Consider the following 12,125-nt stretch of genomic DNA (forward strand, 5'->3'; position numbering starts at 1 on the left):
AGTTCTCCACATATTCTAAGTCAGAACCGTCCAGAGTAGTGATGCTAGTCGGGTGGGCGGGTGCGGGCAACAATAGGTTGAAGAGCATGCATTTAGTTTTACTAACATTTAAAACCAGTTAGAGGCCACGGAAGGAGTGTTGTATGGCATTGAAGCTTGTTTAGAGGTTTGTTAACACAGTGTCCAAAGAAGGGCCAGATGTATACAGAATGGTGTCGTCTGCGTAGAGGTGGATCAGAGAATCACCAGCAGCAAGAGCGACATCATTGATATATACAGAGAAAAGAGTCAGCCCAAGAATTGAACCCTGTGGCACCCCCATAGAGACTGCCAGGTATGGACAACAGGCCCTCTGATTTGACACACTGAACTCTATCTGAGAAGTAGTTGGTGAACCAGACGAGGCAGTAATTTGAGAAAACAAGGCTATTAAGTCTGTAAGGTAAGGCAAGGATGGTTATAGGTCTATAACAGTTGTGTAGAGTGTCTACCCCTTCATAGACACAAAGGCCTTAAAAATGTCCACAATCTTCTCGGCCACATGTCATTAGTACACCCCACCTCAATACAGTTCAAATAACAATTACACAACTTACAATAAACCTCACTTTTAACTCAAATGTCCACCCAAATACTTGTGGCAGGGCAATAATAGCCCAGCTCTAATGAACTTCAATGGGAATTGCATTTGAAAAAAATAACGTCTGGTTGCAGAGTAAAACACTGGAAAATAGCGGGGAGAGAAAGAGAACAAGAGAGATCTTAGCTGTGGTCTTTAGGCGTGCCGCTGTCCTGTCTGACCGTTCGATAGTTTGTTGGTTTGTATGTCAAAGCATGGCAACAATGTTGCTACTAATCCATGCGATCCATAACCGGCACGGTCCCAAACGATAACAACCACGACCTAGAACTGTCACACCGATGATTGAGTTAAATACTTTATAAACTACACACGGTGAAAATAAATCAAATTTCTGCAGCATAGCACACACAATGAAACTGTCGCGCCAACCAAGAGCTCCTCCCCAAAGAGCTGAAAAAGCTGTCTTTATTTCCTCCTTCCTTACTGCTGATGCTCTCTTAAAGTGGCAGCCCACGGTGAAGGCTCCGTGCAGGATTTCGCCACACTCCTCCCCCCATGAAAAAACAAAGCCTGTAGAAACAGAGAGGATGTAGGCTTTGTTCATGTTCCTGCTACACAAATCCAGGGAAGTCCTCATCATTAGAGTCATCCACGAAGAGGTCCTGCAGGTGTTGCTTTTGCCAGAGATCCAGCTCTTCTGCCGTAGGGTAGCAGGGCTTTAGGTCAACAACATGCACTGTCCTGACATCTTCCCCAGTGTCCTCCAAACAGACCAAGTAATTCACTGGTCCCAACTGCTGCACTACACGGTATGGACCTTTCCATCTCAAAGCTAGCTTGGCAGTGAACTTCTTAGACACCTTTGACAGATGATGTGACATGTGGCATCAAACGCTGGGCAGTCAAGTGAAACATTCAAACTTTGCAAGACTCTGTCCATCGGGACCTTTTAGTGGTCTTCCCAGGTGGAGTTCGGCGGGAGTGACCCCAGAAGTCTCCTGCACGGCAGAGTTCAGTGCAAGGCGAAATTCCGGAAGATGCTGATCCCACCTTGTGTGCTGATCCCCCACGAATGAAGCAATCATCACCTTCAGGGTTCGGTTTACCCTCTCGGTCAGGTTGGTCTGAGGATGGTAGGCTGTGGTCAGCTTGGCAATTACACCCCAGTAGGTACAGAGCTCTTTGTAGATTCTTGATATGAACTGCGGACCTCGGTCAGAGAGGATTTGGTCTGGAATCCCAAATCTGGTAAAGGCCTCCCTTCGCAGAATTAGAGCAATGGCTGATGCAGTGACTTTGCGGAGGGGAAACCACTCCACCCAGTGTGTGTAGTAGTCCACTACCACCAATAAAAATTAATTCTGGGTCCCTGGCTGGGAGGAAAAGGTCCCATGAGGTCAATTCCCAACATTTAATTTGGATGGTTCACCACGGTCTGCTGCATTTTCCCGGCAAGTCTGCCATTGTCTGGTTTGTATTTCTGGCAGACTTCACACTGCTGTACAAACTTCCGGGTATCAACCCACATGCCTGGCCAGTAAACCACCTCTTGTATTCTTCGATAACTCTTAAAAACTCCAAGATGGCCACTCATGGGATTAGCATGATAAACTTGGATTATCTGGTCACTCAATGTAGAGGGAATGAAGACAACGATAATGGGTGCTGCGTATTCCATCTCCTCTTGGAGTTTTTCGATACACTTTATCCTGAATTATGCTATACTTATCATTGAAGCAACTCTTGGAGTCTTCTTCAGACAGACTCTTGTGGATCGCCATGATGGCAGCATCCTTCTGCTGTGCTCTCTGTACACTCTCATCATCCAGAGGAAAGGAATCATCCAGACATTTAGCGGTAGTATAAGTACTGCATAAGGGAGGACAATCATTGGCAGTCTCTGTAATCCGAGAAAGGGCATCTGGTACAACGTTCAGTTTTCCTTTGCGATACTCAATGATGAAGTCAAACTTCTGCAGTCTGATAGATCAGCGAATAACACGGCTGTTGGTCTTGCCTGATGCCAGAACCCACTGCAGAGCAGCGTGGTATGTGACAACGGTGAAGATCTTCACCTCCAAGTAGTAGCTCCATTTCTCCAAAGCCCAGACCACAGCGAGGCACTCCCTTTCATTCGTTGAATAATTCCTCTCGGCTGAATTAAGGGTGCGACTTGCATAAGATAGACCTTCTTCTGTTCCAAGTCCTGTTTGTTTAGCCAAGAATGCTGCAAGTCCTGTTTGACTTGCATCCGTGTACACAATGAAATGAACATTCAGGTTAGGATGTCCAAGCACTGGAGGAGTAATAAGACTGTTTTTGAGTGCTTCAAATGCACAGGGGTCCATTGGAATTTCACAACTTTCTTCTTAAGGTGGTTGAGGGGTTCGGCAACCTTTGAGAAGTCAGGCACAAACCTGTGGTACCATCCAGCCATACCCAGAAACCGCTGAAGGGATGTGGGAATTGGGAATTCCTGCACGGCTGCAACTTAATACCTTCAGCATTAACCACATGACCAAGGACCTTGAGTTCTGGCAGACAGAAACAACACTTCAAGTTCAAGGTCAAACCTGCAGCCTTTAGTATGTCTTGCAGATGATCCGCGACAGAGGAGGAGTAGATTATGATGTCATCCAGATACACAAGACAATTTCTACCCCTCAGATCTCCCAGGACAGTCTCCATCAACCTTTGGAAGGTTGCTGGAGCATTCTTCAAATCAAAAGGCATGACTTTGAAGGAGTACAAACCAACAGGGGTGACAAAGGCAGTCTTGTCCTGACTAGCGGGATCCATTGACAGCTGCCAATAGCCACTGTTCAGATCCAGATTACTAAAGATGGATGCTCCTGCCAGAGATTCCAGTATGTCATTTATTTTTGGTAGAGGGGTAGCATCGCTTTCTGTTATGGCATTCGGCTTCCTGTAGTCCACACAGAATCGATATCCACCATCTTTCTTAGGAATCAGGACAACCGGAGAAGCCCATCCGGAAAAAGAAGGTTCCACAATTCCATTCTCCAACATGCTTTTGAGCTGTTCATTGAGAATTGCCAGTTTTGTAGGGGACAGCCTGTAGGGACGCTGCTTAATGGGGACCTCATGCCGGGTATAGATTTTGTGTTTGAATACGGTTGTACGGCCGAGTGTAAGAGTACAGACCTCACTGTTCATGTCCAACATCTGGGAGAGCTAACACCTTTCATCATCCGAAAGACATGCCTGTTCCACCGCTTGTTTGATGTAGAAATCAGCATCAGGTTTGCTTTTGCTCTCGGATAGAAGGGGGGGTACGGCGGTAATCAGGGTGATAGTTGGGTTCTCGGACTTCACTGGTGGAACATGTTTTTGTCTTTGTCTCTTTATATTTTCTCTGTCTCTGACTTGACCTTGTCCGGACTCTGCATAATGTAACAGGCTCCAGCCTGAAATCAGTGCATTACCAGGTTGAAATGGGAATAGTCAGAGTGCAGCCGATAGGAGGGTTTGGACATAGAGATGGTCAGTCCATTGAAGAACAGGAAATCTAGTCTAAGGACTACAGCAAATGCAAGGCTTGAATCTGCAAGAATAGTCACAGGAAGGTTAATAGTCTCACCATGCAGTTTTATAATTATACCAATCCAGCCCATGGGGGTGGTAGGTTCTCCATTGGCCAAGTACAATGGTCCCTCCTCCCATGTTCGTAGCTCCTCATGAGGTAATGCCATGTTCTGCCAAAGGGCCTCTTGCATCAGGGTGTAAGATGCCCCTGTGTCGATTATGACCTCTCCAGTTCCTAACAGTCAGAGGAACCAATAGTTGTTGCAGAATAGGAATAAGACCGCTAGTTGTGCTGTCTAAAGGCTTTATGGTGGGCATTAAAGCTGACCCAATTGTATGCAAGCCACCACGCCTGTCTAGACTTTCAGTCTTCTGTCCTTTCTGAGCTTTTCCTGAATCCTGATGCTAGACATAGAGGGGGCAAGAATCTGGAGGATGTTGGACTTTACACCTCCAACATATAACTGGACTTTTGTCCTGGATCTTGGGTACAAATATCTGAGATGGTTTAGCCCCACGTCCCAAGAAGCACCAGATCATCCACGTTCTGCACACGTTCTCGAAGTTGACTAGCAAGGCGGGGAACCATGTTCTTAAGAAGGAGTTTTACCATCTCCTGCTCAGTAATGTCAGCCTTCCATCTCCTACATAGAACTTGATAGGAGAAGGCAAAGTCCCATATTGGCTCTGTTTCACCCTGGACTCTGTTACGAACACGTTCTGCCAGTTCATCCCCATAGTCCTCTGAGAGGAAGGCTAAGAGGAATATTTTTTCAAACTCCTCCCAGGTTGACACATGTTTACGGGCTATCTCCCACCAGTCTCTTGCTGTATCATAGAGAACACTGCGGAGGGTGGCAAGAACCTCCAAGTCAGTAAGGGGCCGGATAGAAAGAAAATCATTAACTTAGATAAGAAAAACAGTGGATCAACATCATCTTCTGGGCTGCCAAAAGTGGGGAAAAGAAGTTTGATAGGGAGGGAGCGCTCTAGAGGAGACATGACAGTGGCAGCGGGAGTTCTATTGTTTAACAGTATCTTCAGAGGGGCTTTTGTAGTGCTACCTGTTCCTATTCCCTTACTGGCCAAGCCAGTGGCAGAGGTAAAACCTAAGGGAGGTGCAGAAGATTTGTCCAGAAGGGAAAGTACTGTATTACCTCCTGGTGCAGCTCTTCCATTTGAAGGTCTGTGGCCTTCTGTGCTTTCCCCACCTCATTAACGGTGTCCTTTTGACTCTGTTCAATCAAAAATCGTAGTTCCCCTGTGAGAGAGTTCTTCATGTCCTCCATAACTTCCTTCAGATAAGAACACACTCCCTTCACAACAGAGGCTGACTCCTCTGCTCTCTGTGTTTGTTCCTCCTCAAGAAAGATCATGACTTGATGATGATTAGTTTCCATTTGTGTTTTGAACCGGTGCAGTTTCCCTTGAATATCCTGCTTCAGAGAATCTTGTAAATATTTCTGTCTCTGAACAATTTGTTTTCCTCCATTTGACAGGGAAGGTAGAGGGTAAGCATCCAACCTCCGCTGCACATCTGTCTGATGAGCCTCCACACATTCACTAAGTTTGCGAATGGCATTCTCCTGCATTGTCAAACTATGATTGGTGTGTGTCCATTGATGTTCCATTTGTCCAGTGATCACAGAGACACCTCTCCCATTCTCTCTGGACAGGGTAACAGGAAGGGTTTTAGGGTGGAGGGTTATGGTGGAGATGTTATAGGTGAGCCGGAAGCCTGGGGATTAGGGTCAGTGCTATCCAACTCCATTAGTCCATCGAGTCCTTCCACAATGAAAGAATCCTGACCATGATTACCATCAGGTGTATCGGTGTCCTGTCTGACCGTTCGATGGTTTGTTGGTTTGTATGTCAAAGCTTCGCAACAATGCATGAATGAATCCATTTGATATATCCAAACTGGTGGAGAGAGTGCTGAGTAAAGTGAAGGCTGTGAGGATCACGAGAGGCGGGCTTGTTTAGATTTTTTTGTTCTTCTGAGGATCAGAGGGAGCGTGTTGCCTCTCACCCGGTTTGATAAGTTTGATGTGTCCTGTGTGCCTCTTCGGAACAGGGCATCCCTCAAGGGGGTAATATCTTGCAGTCATTAAAAATATTCCTGGAATGAATGATGCTCGTCAGATGAATCATGTGGTTGATGAAGAAAAAGTCTTCTTGTGTTTTTTAAATATGGAGTCTCTCATTACTCAAGTGCATTTGGGATATATAAACTACCAAGCCAGAACATGTTCCAAGACCATCATTGTAAAGCTTTTGGATATGTTTCAAGTGTTTGCAGAATGGAGAAACCGAGATGTTCAAGTTTAGGAAAAGATCATATCATGTGTTTTAAAGTGATGAAAATGTGACATGTTGCAATTGTGGTGGTAACCATGAAGCCATGTCTTTGGAATGCCCAACAAGGGTGAAAGAGAATGAGGTTTCCAAAGTCAGGGCTGTTCAGAGTATTTCATATGCAGCTCCTGTTAAAAGGGTTGAGGATTCAAATGGTTCTCCTGAAGAGTCCATGGTGGTGGATAGGCCTTCACTGAAGGCTGCAGGGGGTTGCCCTTCAACAGCAGGACCCAGATATGTTCAAGGTTAAGCAGGTGGACTTTGTGGTATTTATAGCTATGTTGATTAATGGCACTCCCAAGGTGGAGAGACAGTCCAGGAAAATAGATATTGTGGATGTGGCGGAACGGTTCCTGGCTCTAAAAGAGTTCTCGGCGGAGGGGTTGCATGGAGTATTGTCAAAAGCCGTACCACCCTCTCAGGTCATAGAGCCCGAGAAGAAAGATATGGAGATTTGAAGGAAGGAAGAAGTAGGGGTTTTTGTGTTGTCAATGTGTTTTTTTGTTTTATTTTGGGTTGATTAAGTTAGGTTTCCCTATCACATATGTGATATATATATATTTTTTTACCCAGTACAGCTTTTTGGTTTGTAGTGTGCCATAAAATGCACAGAAGAAGTTTGTTGCGAAACCCAGGCTGCCGTCCAAACCCTCAGCCCTTGAATAACGTTTTACATCATCACGTCTGAGTGTACCTTAAATGTCCCTTGCCCAAGCAATTAAAAAAAATTAACATTTATTTAACTAGGTAAGTCAGTTAAGGACAAATTCTTATTTACAATGACAGCCTACCCCGGGCCAATTGTGCGTTGCCCTATAGGACTCCCAATCACAGCCGGATGTGATGCAGCCTGGATTCAAACCAGGGACTGCAGCGACGCCTCTTGCACTGAGATGCAGTGCCTTAGACCACTGCACCACTGGGGAGCCCTTAGAGCAAGGGAGAGTGGTGATCAGAGCGGCAAAGTCCTTGGTGGAAATCTTGGAAATTGAGCTTAAAAACAACCAACTTAAAGCTATGAATGTACCTAGCAAGCTAACGTAGCTAGCTTGCACTCGTGCCAGACAACTAGCTACAGTTACCCATAGCTGGCTAGATAGTTTTTTAGTTTGGTCGTTTATTCCAATACATTTTAGTATTCCTAAAAGCTAGCTACGTTGATAAAATGTGACACTTCGCGGCCACTGGAGTATGACGCTTAACTACCGTTTGCATTGAATTGTGGGTCATATCAACCATAAGTAGTCTACATTCGTCACTCGCTCCCTTGATCTAAATCGAGGGCAGAGGGGGCAAAGTAGTGAATTGGACCTTCATTTTAGATGGAAATCAAACTGCATCCGGTTTCAACGGGGAATCCCCTAAATGAAAGGGAAGAAATAACTTGTTTGGACTGCAGCACCCGACTTTTATTTTGAAAATTCAGGGGTTAGCGAAAGTCGTGGCACAGGATGTTGTCATTTTTTGGTCTGTTTTTTTCCTATTCAGTTCTAGCTAGCTAATGTGTTAATAAAATTAGCTAGACAGTTAGCTTAACTAGATACAAATACATTGTTAACATGGATCGGCCAGAAGTAACGTTTTCTTTAGCCTACATAGTATTAGCGTTTTGCTTTGTATTCACACCAAATGAATTTCGATCAGCTGGTTTCACCGTGCAAAATCTGTTTTCAGGATGGCTTGGAAGTGAAGATATTGGTTTCATCCAGTATCATGTGAGGAGAACGAGCGTCACTTTACTAGTTCATTCAACTTTGCCACTTGGTAAGTCACTTAGCTAGCAGCTAACTAGCTGCCAGGGGCCTAGTGAAAAATAGCTATTGACATGCAATACCCACATTGATCACTGTCCTGTCAAGTGATCATTCATACTAACTGATTGCATTGTTGTTGTTTTTTACTATAGTATAGCTAGTCTCTTTTATCTGTGATAATTCTGCCTAGCTAGTAGCTAGCCACATCATTCAAAAGTCAAGTTTATAGACATTTGAGCAAACTTTCTGTTCCGTATCCAACAGGGTACTACTTGGGAATGTGCATAGCTGCCCCAGAAAAGTATCTGGCCTATGTTCACTTAATAAGTGATGGCTGGAGGGCTTTCTTCACATTGTCACTGGCTCTTCAGCTCTTTAGCTGGGTGCTCGTCATCTACTGGTCTCGGCACAAATGGGGAAATCATCCAATATCGCAGAACCTTAAAGCCCATGCATTGCCCCAGTCCGGCTGGGGGGCAGTTGCCTCCTCTGTCAACACAGAATTTCGCCGCATTGACAAGTTTGCTACGGGTGCCCCTGGTGCAAGGGTTCTCATCACTGACACCTGGATCATGAAGGTCACTACCTATTATGTACATATTGCACTGCAGCAAGACACTCACTTGACAGTCACAGACTCAAGGCAACACCAGCTCTCCCCTGACTCAGCCACTCCTGTTCAGATCCTGACACTCCGGGTCGCTAGCATCAACCCCAGCGTCAAGCCGTTTGACATAAGGTACAGTAGCTAACACGAGCTATAGGCTAAGCTTGCTGTTGTCTTGTCAGCTCATTTGAGAAGTAAACCGTAAATGCCAACCCCTTTCAAAACCTTAAATAGAACTACCATATTTATTTCCCATTGTAACACCTGTTTAATGCAAATATTGTTTTTCTGATGCATAATGCTGTTGTACTATGTATGTGAAATATTCAGTTCTGAATTATGCACCTGCGTAGGCTCAATTCAACAGAATATGCAGAACTGCGAGAGAAGCTGCATGCACCAATCAGGAACGCTGCCAACGTGGTCATTCACCAGACTATGAGTGACCTCTTCTTGGAAACATTCAAATCCCAGGTGGAAATGAACCAAGTCTACCAGCTGACAAGCGGACAGGTGCCCCCATGTTATATTGTCTATGGGTGAACCATTTAATGTATTCAACATTAAAGGTAGACTCAGCGATATGATGCAGAAAGTAAACGACACAGCGTGAAGTGAACCTGTGCACATACTGTGTGTGGTAGCCTAGTGGTTAGAGCGCTGGGCCAGTTACCGAAATGTTGCTAGATCGTATCCCCGAGCTGACATGGTAAACATCTGTTGTTCTGCTCTTGAGCAAGGCAGTTAACCCACTGTTCCTTGGGCGTCGAAGACGTGGATGTCGATTAAGGCAGACCCCCACACCTCTCTGATTCAGAGGGGTTGGGTTAAATGTGGAAGACACATTTCAGTTGAAGGCATTGTTGTACAACTGACTTGGTATCCCCCTTTGACTGTGAGCGCAAAGCGCTCACCTCAATCTCTAGTGTTGCTCGTGACAACATAATTTTGCTGAGTCTACCTTTAAATTAATTCTCCCAACATGCTTGATAAATGGTCATGAAAAAATGTGTTCTGCTCAGTGTAGTAGAAACTAGAAATATCATGCCCAATATTTCTCTGCCTCTGTTCTTAGGAGCTGGAGTCCTGCATTGGTTGCATGCAGGTGCCCGCCAACACCAAACTGTTACGGCTATGCCAGGAGGAGGGTGAAGGAGAGTGCCAGCAGTGCTACTGTAGACCCATGTGGTGTCTCACCTGTATGGGCAAATGGTTTGCCAGCCGCCAGGACCAGCAGAAACCTGAGACCTGGTTGGGCAACAGAGTGCCTTGCCCCACTTGTAGGGCCAAGTTCTGCATCCTGGATGTCTGCGTTGTCCCCTGATCACTCAATACAGTTTTCCTCTCAGTCAATTCTAAAGATATGCATAGGAATCTGCTGGTGGTTTGGTGCATCAGATAGCCCTTGTGATTACTTTTCTAATTGTGCCTTGTCTCTATTGCATCATTAGTGCCATTACTCTGCTATGGGAAACCTTGGCATATTCTAGTTTTTTTCTAACTTTGCTCTTCATGATTTTGATTTGATCAAATATTTTTCCCTGCACAATATGGCTACAACATGAACTTTAAAGCTGGGTAGATTGCTAAGTAGAGGTTAAATTTAGTCTCAGCAAAATGATGTTTCCATGAGCAGCACCGAAGATATTGCGATGAGCGAGATGCAAGACTCGCACAGTATCTGTGCATGTGCACGTGTTCGTGTCACACTGTTAGAGTGGTATGTACGAACCAAAACAGCTGAGAAGTTTAGCCTCGTGAGTCAATGCTCGTAGTTGTTGTGGAAATCAACCCACTATGCTGTTTACTTTGTGCACCTACGTCATATCGCTGAGTCACTTATGCCTAAACGTTTGTCTGCCCCTTGAATTACCTTGTGTGGTTTTCAACATCTTCCAGTTGATCGTTCTGATGAGACTCAAATGGGGCAAAATGTAGTAGGCTCTGGACAGTGTGGCACAACATATCTTTACTCTGTTTTACTGTCTCTTTTTCAAGGGTGCTGTAATGGAAACATTTTGTTCATCTCTTTGTTATCACTCTTTCATCGGTCTGTTATGCAATTACGGAACTTTGTCAAGTAAGGCTATGAAAATATAATTGATGAAGTAGTCAGTTGATGACATGGGGAAAACTGATGTGGTACATGGTTTTTAAAATTGCCATATACTTAATTTCACAATTATGTTACCTTTATTAAAATATAGCTACCCTCTAATTTGTTTTGTTTGTTGCTGAATGTCCACTGCTTGATACCACATTTCGATTAGGATTTGTCAACAGAAAATTAACTAACCTGACCTGGGAACAAAAAGGTTAAGAATTGTTGTGTGAGAATTGCCACATAACATGTTTTTAACAATGCCGAGAATGGATGAGGAAATTACTGAACTTCATTGATCAGTGGGCCTAGTGATCCACCATGACGGTCTTGGGCGCCTCTTTGTGGCAATCAACAGTAATGGCGCATTCACTGGGAACTTGGGGACAAATCATGACGTCAGGGATATTCAAGTCAGAAAGACGGAGTACCAGAAAGATGCCGGAGTTTCCGATTTGGATGAACATTCTAAATAATTTTCTCAGTTGTTGCTCGTTTTTTAAAAGTTTCTAGTTGTCTTGAACGCACTGAAGTTGGAAGTGACAGATTTCAGAGATCCCAGTTGTTTTGAACGCGGCAACATGAGGTTTTTTTTATCAACGAAATGTATAAGTAGAACATGTGTTAGCGCCGCGTTTAAAACAATTTTGAACTCGGAAATGTCCGACTTAAGTGCGTTCAAGAGAACTGGGAGCTCGATAAAAAAACGAGCTCAAACTGGGGAAATTATTTTTAACCAAGAGAATGATATAGAGCCCTCTAGCGGACTAAATGCTGTTATCAGCATGGGCAGCGCCATTGGGGCTTCCACAATTTTAATGTAGTCAACAGGGCGAGACGTCCAACTTCATTGGCTGATCTTTCCTGGTGACCCTGCTGGAGTCATGTCCAATCGGGTCATCAGGAGGGATCAGCCAATCGTACAGGACACTTGTTTCTACTCATTGGCGCTGCCCATGCTGTCCCAGATGCAAAGATGATTCCGCATTCACGTGGTAGTCGGATCTAGAAAACTGAAATGTATCTAATTACCAATTAAGTGTGAGTTTCATGTCGAAAACTTTGCCATTTCTGTAGACCTCTTAACTTTCTGACCAGAAGGTCATTGACATGATTTGACCCCATTTTTTCAGAGGTCCCAGTTGTCTTGAATGCGTCAAGACAGTTGGGCCAATGCGG

At 44.6% G+C, this 12,125-nt stretch overlaps 1 protein-coding gene across 2 annotated transcripts; it reads left to right on the forward strand.

The window, feature by feature from the left end:
• The first annotated feature begins 7,400 nt into the window (after positions 1 to 7,400).
• On the forward strand, positions 7,401 to 11,063 carry tmem129 (transmembrane protein 129, E3 ubiquitin protein ligase). 2 transcript variants are annotated; one of them, XM_046323671.1, is made up of 5 exons: positions 7,401 to 7,951; positions 8,159 to 8,248; positions 8,503 to 8,977; positions 9,199 to 9,358; positions 9,921 to 11,063. In XM_046323671.1, exons 1-5 carry the CDS (start codon positions 7,936 to 7,938, stop codon positions 10,167 to 10,169), a joined length of 990 nt encoding a protein of 329 aa, XP_046179627.1. In that variant the 5' UTR covers positions 7,401 to 7,935; the 3' UTR covers positions 10,170 to 11,063. The 2 variants fall into 2 exon arrangements, with proteins under 2 accessions (XP_046179627.1, XP_046179626.1); XM_046323670.1 differs by having other exon boundaries at positions 7,401 to 8,248.
• The last annotated feature ends 1,062 nt before the right edge of the window (positions 11,064 to 12,125 follow it).

Source organism: Oncorhynchus gorbuscha, linkage group LG23 (genome assembly GCF_021184085.1).
Source record: "Oncorhynchus gorbuscha isolate QuinsamMale2020 ecotype Even-year linkage group LG23, OgorEven_v1.0, whole genome shotgun sequence".
NCBI classification, from domain to species: domain Eukaryota; kingdom Metazoa; phylum Chordata; class Actinopteri; order Salmoniformes; family Salmonidae; genus Oncorhynchus; species Oncorhynchus gorbuscha.